This window comes from Hemicordylus capensis, chromosome 2 (assembly GCF_027244095.1).
Source record: "Hemicordylus capensis ecotype Gifberg chromosome 2, rHemCap1.1.pri, whole genome shotgun sequence".
Taxonomy (NCBI): domain Eukaryota; kingdom Metazoa; phylum Chordata; class Lepidosauria; order Squamata; family Cordylidae; genus Hemicordylus; species Hemicordylus capensis.
The window spans coordinates 36,240,144-36,250,904 of NC_069658.1; the positions used below are offsets into that span (position 1 = coordinate 36,240,144).

Here is a 10,761-nt window from a genome sequence, read left to right on the forward strand (position 1 = left end):
GTCTCATTTTGTGTTAAACCAATAGCTGGATATTGAGCAGTACAGTTGGTAGGTATATTGTATCATAGTCGAATCCAGTGTACAATTTCATCATTCAGAAGTCAACTGGGTGACCTGCTATCACTGCTACACTAGGATGATGCAGTATTGATCCTAGTGTGTATTCAGTGAATAGTGTTCCTCCCACACTATAAAGGCCTGCTGACTTCTTCCTGTTCGCCAGTTAGTGGATGTCATGGGTGTGTGCTGCTAAAGCAAAACAAACAAAAAATCATGGGGAGGGAATCCCAGTCGTTCGTTCTCTCTCTGTCTCTGTCTCTCTCTCTCTCTCTCTCTCTCTCATATTAAGATATATAGCTTTTCTGTTATTTTTGGATTAAAATAGCAAAGCCTCAAATTATTTTGATTGAATAACACACAGTAATACTGCACAATAATACAGATTTGGTCAAACTTCTGTAGGTCTTGGCATTGCATTTATGTACCAAAAGGAGCTAAGCAAACCTTTTCAGAAGGGTATAGGTTAGGGCAGTTGACCCAAGTGACTTAGACAAAGATTACCTTATACCTAGCAATCTATATATATTTTTCTCTAAGGTGTACCCATTGCTAATCCCATGCATGGCAGCTGCTGCAGGCAGCGGGAGAGGAAAGTGGTGGCCGCCAGACAGGCTTGGGGTCAGGGGGGAGACAACGGCAGTGGCGCATGGCAGGGGAGAAAATGGCAGCTGCAGGTGGGCGGGCAAAGAAAATGGTGGCGGGTGGGGGAGAAAATGGGGTTGTGGGGGAAGAAAATGGCAGTGGGGGGAGAACTAGAGGCACAGATGCTCTGTGCCCGGCCCAGCTAGTTGCTTCTATTTCTCCTGTTTCTTTCATCCTTTCTTTTAGATCATAGATTTCAGCTTTTAACAAACTATATAGTTCATGTGCAAATCAAACGGCTGCATTCTCAGTTGGTATCTCTTTCTTTCTTAGCTTAATTCCTGTTTTATTGCAAATGTTTTGCTACTTTCAATGAATAAAGGTTGGTAGCAAAGGACTTGATAAACAGTTATGCATGGCTGTATTTCTTGTAAGGCGTGGCTGGTCAAGCTTGGAGCACAGGTGCCACAAGTACAGGTGAAACTTGGAAAATTAGAATATCGTGCAAAAGTCCATTAATTTCAGTAATGCAAATTAAAAGGTGAAACTGATATATGAGACAGACGCATTACATGCAAAGCGAGATAAGTCAAGCCTTAATTTGTTATAATTGTGATGATCATGGCATACAGCTCATGAAAACCCCAAATCCACAATCCCAGAAAATTAGAATATTACATGGAACCAAGAAGACAAGGATTGTAGAATAGAACAATATCAGACCTCTGAAAAGTATAAGCATGCATATGTATTCAGTACTTGGTTTGGGACCCTTTTGTAGCAATTACTGCCTCAATGCGGCATGGCATGGATGCTATCAGCCTGTGGCACTGATGAGGTATTATGGAAGACCAGGATGCTTCATTAGCGGCCTTTCAGCTCTTCTGCATTGTTTGGTCTCATGTCTCTCATCCTTCTCTTGGCAATGCCCCATAGATTCTCTATGGGGTCAGGTCAGGCGAGTTTGCTGGCCAATCAAGCACAGTACACTGTATACTTTTCAGAGGTCCAATATTGTTCTATTCTACAATCCTTGTCTTCTTGGTTCCATGTAATATTCTGATTTTCTGGGATTGTGGATTTGGGGTTTTCATGAGCTGTACGCCATGATCATCACAATGATAACAAATTAAGGCTTGACTTATCTCACTTTGCATGTAATGCGTCTGTCTCATATATCAGTTTCACCTTTTAATTTGTATTACTGAAATTAATGGACTTTTGCACGATATTCTAATTTTCCAAGTTTCACCTGTAGATTAGTAGGAGGAATTTGTGTCATGTTGGATCAGAAGCTAGAAAACAATTGGCTCTGAGTATGGGATGATTTTAGGCTTAAACGGTCTGCATGGTTCTCACACTGCCCTTCTACTTGCTTCCAGCTCAGTAGATTAGAGGCAAAACCTCCTCCCAGTGGGGACAGGCTGCATATGTGCACTAGTGTGCATACTGTTGGACTTGTCTTGTGATGACCAAAATACTGGATTGCATTGTTGTATGCCTTAAAACTGCACTTTTCAGATATCATTAGATATATACCCATACACAAGGGTCCACAAACATGCTAACCACTGGTGAGTGTATTTTTTATGCCCGGTGAGAGCTTCCCTCTATTCTCTCAAGCCTGGAGAAGGAAGTGAGTTGTTTCTGATATGGTGGTATGCTTTGGATAGACTGAGAAATCAGTGAGCTGTGTAGCTGGTTGGGTTAGTCTGATGCTGAGCATAATGGGGATCCACCTCACCACCCCATACCCAGAAGCCAATGAAGAGGGTGGGCTCTTGCTTCCAAAATCACATCTGGGTCTCAGAGGCATTTGTAGCACCTTCAAAACTTAGAGTGACATCCATAAACAAGTCTCTGTCTTGGAGGAGATACAAGCTGATGACTAAGAGCAGCCAGACTTGTATTTATTTTAAGATTCCATATGCCACCATTGAATAAAAATATCCCCGGTGGATTAAAAGTCAAAACAATAAAACACAGGGAGTGGGGGTTGCAGGGAGTGCCAGCATAATAAAAAGATGTACAAAAGGACAGCAGATAAAATAAGCATTAAAACAACTGAGTAAAAAATTTAAAAGCCTTGGGGAAAATAAAAAGGTCTTCACTTGGCATGAAAAAGACACACTGGACACCAGTCAAGCCTCACTGGGGAGAGCATTCCATAAATGGACTCTCTGCTCAGTCTCTACCCACCTTGGATGATACGGACCACCCAACAAAGGCCTCTGAAGATGACTTCAGTCTGTGGGCAAGCTCATGTTGGCAGAGGGCATTTTTCTTGTGCACTTGCCTGTATATTTCTTCCAGTGATTAAAGTTTTGCGGTCTTGCCTCCCAGCCTTGTAAAATTGGAAAGTGTTGTGTGTGGTTTTTGTTCTAAAAGTAAAAATATGTAGGGGTAGTATTCTGATTAGTCTTGCACGAACATAAATGCTGTTGCTTTAATGTAAGGATGTGGCACATGGTTGTCGCCTGAAAAAAATTCACCTCTGCTCCCGACCAGTTCTTTACCTAGCGCAGTGTTTATTGCGTGGCCCATAGGGACGCCGCTGGTGGCCCCTGACATCTCTCTCTCTCCTTTCGACTCCCCCTGTGCCTTGTACTGCATCTTCTGATGCAGGGGCGGTGGTGGGAAAGACAGGAAGGTGCCTGACAGCATCTTCAGTGTGCACACACACCTCACACTGTGTGTGGGGGGGAGAGGCACTGGGCCAAACACTGCCCTGTGGCATGGGGTGTGCGCTGGTGGCCCCCACAACACAGAGAGTGAAGATCTCTGCCTTAGCACAACCTGTTGCACAAGCTGGTATATGGACAAATGTGGAACGCCTTGTGCAACCTGTTGCATAGGCCTTTTATGTGTGCCAAACGGGAACTCTTGTGCAATAAGCATTCACATGGTTTCTCTTCTGCTAGCAGTAACCCAGCCTTGCAGAGCATCAGAACTGCAAAAAGTCCTTGGAGACTGTGAATGCTACTCATGATTTTTCATGGAATGTGTCTTAGAGCAGTTCTGGAAGTTGCTGGCAGGCATTCTATAGATTCTGTCTCTGGCATGCAGCTGTATGAATTTACTAAACAAATACTGCTGAATTACTCCATGATGCTCTTTAGAAGTGTACAAGATGTATATCAGTATGCAATGGATGCAACAAAATTTGGATAACCTAAATGTTTGTGTTGATTAGTCCTGTCCTGGCATTTATCATGACGTGGCATTTGAGTGGCAGTGTTAACTTAATGAACATTAATTTTAACAATTTCTCTTGTATCCTGAGCTTGAAAAGATACTTGATTTCTTATATAGCAGTGTTGCTCTTTACAGAAATGTGTTAACTCTTTCTCTGTTCATAGTGATCGGGAGCAGAGAGAGCGAGAAGAAGCTCTTCATGATTTCCGTTCTGGAAAGTGCCCTGTTCTTGTTGCTACATCAGTGGCTGCAAGAGGTCTGGATATTGAAGATGTTCAACATGTTATAAATGTAGACCTCCCTTCCACAATTGATGAATATGTTCACAGAATTGGACGAACTGGCCGATGTGGAAATACAGGCAAAGCAATTTCTTTCTTTGATCCTCACTCAAATAGTGATATTGCACAGCCTCTAGTCAAAGTGCTTGCGGATGTAAGTTGGCTTCTTGTTCTTGGAATTTTTGTTAAGTTAAGACAAGTAAAATGAATGCTTTATAATGTGATGGATGTATCTTTCTTTTGAAGGCCCAGCAGGAAGTCCCGGCATGGCTAGAAGAAATTGCTTGTGGTGGTGGTGGAATTGGTTTTAGTGGTCCAAGGGGAAATATGTTTGCATCTGTTGATTCTAGAAAGGTAAATCTTAAATATAACTGTTGATGGGTAATTGTTTAATCTTGGGATTGGATGCTGAAAATAATTTTGTAAGGGTCTTTAGGTCTTGGAGAAAGTTCTGAATTTGTTAAAATCAGTTGAGGCTATACTAGGGAGCAGTAGATAATTAGAATCTTAAGTTTAGAATTGGCAAGAACTTGGGAGGTTATCTGTCCTCAGATACTGTTTATGGCCACAAACCAGAGATGTGCACACTGTGGGGCTGGCCTTAGTAAACAGCCAAACTTTGTAGTCACTATGATCCTGCCCTCAAGATGTACAACATAATAGTATTCATTTTGTTGGTTGTATCAGGCCCACACGAGAGAGAACTTTTTTCAACATTGTCATTTGTTAGTCCTAAAATGATCATTCTGCTATAGTCTGCAGATACACACTACCTTCCTAATACATGCTGCTGCAAATAGTGATATGAAGAGATTGTCCCTATGTCCCTTCTAGCTCCAGCCACACAAACAAGGGTATCATCCCTGCAGTTGCACTGTACGTCAGAGGCTCTTGGAGCAACTTGGCAGCATGCATGAGTTAGCAATCATCTGCTTACACTGCCCTCCCTTACCCCAAGCTTCAGAAAAGGGTGAAAGTTCATCACACTTGCCAGAGGGGCAGATGGGAAGAAGGTCTATGTTCCCTGGCCACAAGCACGTGCCAAATAAAATCATTGGTTGCACCAGAGCAACAAGGGAAAGTTTTTAAACAAAGTATGTTCTTACCCAGAGATGGAAGAGGAATTTAAACTCTTGACAACTGACATTAAGAAGCAACCTGCTTATTGTCACTGTGTGGCAACCTAACATAAGAATAGCCCTGCTGGATCAAGCCCAAGGAATATCTAGTACAGTATTCTATTTCACATAGTGGCCCACCACATGCCTCTGAGAAGCCCAGAAGAGGTGAGGGCATGCTGGTGCTCCTCGACTGCTGGTATTTAGAGACATCTTGCCTCAGGCTGGATGTGGCCTGAAGCCATCCACATTAGTGGCCATCATCACATCCCGTGGCAGATCATTCCATAGAGTAATTACCCTCTGTGTGAAAAGGGACTTGCTTTTGTTGGTTCTAAATTTCCTGGCCTTCAGTTTCATGGGATGACCCCTGATTCTAGTGTTGAGAGGGAGAGAAAACTCTTTGTCCACTTGTGCTACTCATTGCATAATTTTACACACCTCTATAATGTCTCCCCTCAGCTGCCTATTTTCTAAATTAAAAAGCCCCAGATGCTGCAGCCTTGCCTCATAAGGAGGGTGCCCCAGGCCCCTGATCATCTTAGTTGCCCTCTTCTGCACCTTTCCCAGTTCTACAATGTCCTGCTTAAGATACGGTCACCAGGACTGTACGCAGTACTCCATATGTGGCCGCACCATAGATTTGTATAAGGGCATGATAATTTTAGAATTTTTACATTCCCTTCCCTTCCTAATGATCCCTAGTTTGGAATTTGCCTTTTTCACAGCTGCACATTGAGACAACACTTTCAATGAGCTGTCCACCACGACCCTAAAATCTTTCTCCATTTCAGCTCAGTTCAGACCCCATCAGTTATGTGTGGAAGTGGGGTTGGGTGTTTGCTGCATTATACATCACTTTACACTTGCTTACATTGAACCACATTTGCCATTTTGCCACTCACTCACCCAGTTTGGAGAAATTATTTTGGAATTCCTCACAATCCGTTTTTGGATTTCACTACCCTGAATAAGTTTAGTGTCATCTGCAAATCTGGCCACTTAACTGCTTACCCCAACCTCTTGATAATTTATGAATAGCTTATAGAGTACTGGCCCCAGTACAGGTCCCTGGGGGACCCCCCTACTTACCTCCATTGTAAAAACTCAATTTAATCCTGCCTTCTGTTTGCTGTTTTTCAACCAATTACCAATCCACACATGAACCTGTCCCCTTATTAAGTATGCTTTCCATTAATTTGCTCGGCACAGAAGTCAAGCTAGTGAGCCTTTTAGTATAACTTCAGTGTCTACTTGTCTGATGGCTATAGGCCACCTCCAGCCTCTGAGGCAAGATGCCTCTAAATTCCAGTTGCAGGGGAGCAACAGCAGGAGAGAGGGCATGCCCTCAGCTCTTGCCTGTGGGCTTCTCAAGTGTCTGGTGGGCCACTGTGTGAAACAGTATGTTGGACTTGATAGGCTTTTTGCCTGATCCAGCAGGGCTTTTCTTCTGTTCTGTAGTGTCTCAAATCCCTTTTTGAAAATAGGAATTAAATTAGCTACTTTCCAGTTCTCTAGTACAGAGCTTGATTGTATGGACAAGTTTCATATTTTTGCTATGAGATCAGCAATTTCACACTTGAGTTTCTTCCGAACTCTTGGGTGGGTGCCATCTGGCCCTGGCAATTTGTTAACTTTTAGTTTTTCAAGACAGTTCAGAACATCCTCTTTCATCACCTCAAATTGACCCAGTTCTTCAGCCTCCAGATCTGAGAAGCCCCGTTCTAGAGTGGGTATATGGTCAATATGCTCTGCTGTGAAGACAGATGCAAAGGACTCTTTCACCTTCTTTGCAGTCTCCTTACCCTCTTTAATAATCCCTTTCTTGCCCTCGTGATCTGGTCCAACTGCCTCCATAGAAGGTTTTCTGCTTCTGAGATATTTAAATATGTTTTGATCTGGATCATGATCCGTTGACACTCATAAATATGGGTTCTGTGCCTGCGCAGCGCACTTAAGATAAAATTACTTAGCTCCTTGTGGCACCAACAATCTGCGCATGCTCCATGTTGGTTGGTATTGGTGGTTCAGCACCCACTTCCCTCAGTTCCTTTCTGACCACCAATGGGCTCACATCTTAGGTTGCTTCAGCTCCTCGGAAAGTTATATCTATAATACCTGTTCGAAAAATCATAAATACTTTATTGGTTTGACTTTGACTGTTCCTGACTGCTCTGTCAGAAATCGTAATGTATATTAACTTGTCTCAGAAAACTTAATGGACTTTCTTGTGCTAAGCGGATGACTGTACTTTCCAAAAATCTGATTTTCGTGTATGATATTGACTGAGATTTATGATAGGTACCAAACTATATAAATACAATGTCCTGCCCTTCGGATTGTCAACAGCACCGAGGGTGTTTACAAAATGTATGGCAGTGATTGTTGCATATCTACATACCCTAGGGTTGACCATATTTCTTTATTTAGATGAATGGCTGATAACAGCAAAATAAAAAAATCAGTTATTTTCTCAAAGTGTGTAACCACTCTGCTAGAAAGGCTGGGAGTGGAGATAAATCTCACTTGGAACCTGTCAAAAGACTACAGTACATAGGAGCAGTGTTGGACATGGACCAACAAAGGGCATTCCTGCCAGAAGAACATTTCCAGAGAATCACAAAGCTAGTGGGTTCACTACAAACATGCCCATTTTAAACAGCATATACAACACAGATACTGTTGGGCCTTATGGCTTCGTGCACGCCAACAGTACAGTATGCAAAGTTACGAATGCGCAAACTTCACTTGTGGTTCGTGTTGGCATTCCGCTCCAATGTGGACTGCCAAAACCTACTGCTGAGGGCTCCAGGCTTGGTTCTGGACTCGTTGACTTGGTGGACACTAAGGGGAAATCTCCTGGAGGTTAAATGGTTAGGAAAAAGTCACCATTAGGAAATATTACAACGCCTAATGGAAAGGTTTCCACAAGCATGCGAAATTTCATAATTTCAGTGTCCACAAGACTACATTTAGGGAGGTACTGCTTTATCTTACAACTCTAAAGGCCAAGGGCTTGTCAAATGTCTCCTTAAATGTGCAACAATATCATCTTTCCACAAAGGATCGGATGGACATTCATAAAACCCACCCATCTGTCCCCACTACAGACCACTTACAGAATTTTTACAGTGACTTATAAAACTATCAAAGAAAGGCACACTTAACGTATAAATTTAAAATTATCAGACAGGCTGTCATTAACATTGGTGGCCATCAAGGAACAGAGGGAAATGGGCACTGAACTGCCAATACCAACGGATGCGGAGCATGCGCAAATGGTGGTTGCCGACACCACAAGGAGTTAACAAATTTTACGCGAAGTGTTCTGCGCAGGTGCAGAACCCGTATTTATGAATGTCAAAGACTCACTACCAGATCATATATTACAGATAAGCAACCTGTTTTTATTCTCCTTGACACTTCTAGTTACATAATCCTCAAACCTTTTTCATCCCTTATTGTCTCGTTGCGTTTCTTTTGCCAGGGTTTGTTCCTTTCTGTTCTCTTCATTTGGGCAGGACTTCCATTTCCTGAAGGAAGTATTCCCTTCTATGGTTTCCCTGACTCTACTTTTTAGCCATGCTGAAGTTGTCCTGAACTTGGTGGTACCTTTCCCCTTTCTTGGTATACATTCCAACTGAGCTTCTATTATTGTGGTTTTGAATATGTTCCATGCTTTGTGAAGTGACTTGACCCCCCCTGACATTACTTCAGCGTCCTTTTTACCAGTTCCCTCATTTTTGAGAAGCTTCCTCTTCTGAAGTTCGAAGCATCTTTGTTAGACTTCCTTGGCAGTGGACTCACATATAAACTGAATTGGATCACACTATGGTGATTGTTCCCCAGTGGTTCTGCAACTGACATCTCACATCAGGTCCTGAGCACCACTCAGGATTAAGTCCAAGAACACCTTCTCTCTAGTTGGTTCTGTTACCAACTGTTCTAAGGCACAGTCATTTAGCATGTCTAGAAATTGGCCTCTCTGTCTATAACCACATGGGAATTTGCCCCATCTGTGTTTGGGTAATTGAAGTCACCCATGATTACAGCTCTGTCTCTCTTTGATGTCTCTCTGATTTGCCTCTTCAACTCCAGGTCACTCTGTGTGTTGATCTGGAAAGTGATAGCATGTGTCTAGTAACACATTTCCTTTCAGTTCTCATATTGTCACCCCTAATGCTTCTGTGAAGGACTCCAGTCCTCCTAGGTTTTCTAGCTTGTTGGATTCAATCCTTTCTTTAATATACAGTGCTACTCCACCTCCAGTCCTCCCCTCCCTGTCATTTCTGTAGCATTTGTATCCAGGAATAACAGTGTCTAACTGCTTCTCATCATTCCACAACTTCTGTGCAGCCAGTATTGTATCTCAGCAGTCGCCATCTAGAGAGGAACATACTGCCACAGGAACGTCACTGGTGGTGAGGTGGATATTCTGCATAATGGCAGTAATCCACATAATACAGTTCTTTATATATCACTACTATTTGCAGCAGTCTTGAGTTAGGAAGGTAAGTCAATGACTACAGTAAGTATTCTTGCTGAGGGCAAGCAACTAGCACAAACTAGGGACAAATGTTCTTGGTCTTAATTGGGTTCTGGTATAGAATGGCATTAGTTTGTTTGACCTATCACAACTGTAGTATGTTGTTTATGGTACTGTATATTATAGGCAGATTTAATTATGAGCATCATAAATGTGGAAGACAACTATGGCTCCTGCTAGCTAAAGATACATGGTGTTCAGCTTTGAGGGCTGTAAAATGCTCACTTCTGCGTGGCCTGCAAATCAGGCAAATGCTTAATATGTCTGAGAATGTAAATCATGTGGTGATCACTGAAGTATATATATTCTATCTGAAGCTATATTTTGGTTTATGCAGGCTTACCAAGGCAAAGAGAATCGACAGAGTGGAGGATTTGCAGCATCAAATATAACCGCAGCTGATGAGTCATGGGATTAGGGCTCCTTTCTTATGAAGCAAAGTTCTCATTTGACCATGCCACATTTCCCAAACAATATAGTTATTTGAAAATCTGGCTGAATTCTAAACACAATTTACTTGATGGAGTCCATTTGATTTCAGTGGGACTTGCTTCCAAGTAAACTTGGTTAGGATTGTGGCCTTGGAATGTTTAAGAAAGTGTTGATGGAAAGGTGGATAGACAAATCCAGGAGTTGGTTTATTTTATTTTATTTTTAATTACTATTTTTGTTGATATGTTTAATGGTTGTGCACAAAAAAAAACAATTTGTTGTAAAGAGCTGTTGTAAATGATTGTAAAATGCTTAATAAAAACTCAGGATCATGTCATGTGCTATATATTTAATATAATGTAGCCAAATCCTGACGTTACTTCTCTCAGAAGCAGGTATTTTCCATTGGGACTTAACTCCATTGAGACTTAAGCATGCATAGGATTGCAGCTGTAGACTCAGTACCATTTGCTTGATAACCTTTTATTCAAACTTGTGGTGGTTGATCTCTGAATGATACAGGCAACAAACATCATCATTCTGTAGC

At 42.1% G+C, this 10,761-nt stretch overlaps 1 protein-coding gene across 9 annotated transcripts in view; it reads left to right on the forward strand.

Annotated features, from left to right (window-relative positions):
* Window positions 1-10,548, forward strand: part of DDX4 (DEAD-box helicase 4) — a 120,263-nt gene extending 109,715 nt beyond the window's left edge. For all 9 annotated transcript variants that reach the window (XM_053298256.1, XM_053298258.1, XM_053298257.1 and 6 more), the window contains 3 exons: window positions 4,002-4,272; window positions 4,365-4,472; window positions 10,120-10,548. In XM_053298256.1, the coding sequence (XP_053154231.1) occupies window positions 4,002-4,272; window positions 4,365-4,472; window positions 10,120-10,200 (460 nt within the window). In that variant the 3' untranslated portion in view covers window positions 10,201-10,548. The remainder of the gene's footprint in view (window positions 1-4,001; window positions 4,273-4,364; window positions 4,473-10,119) is intronic.
* Window positions 10,549-10,761: the final 213 nt, after the last annotated feature.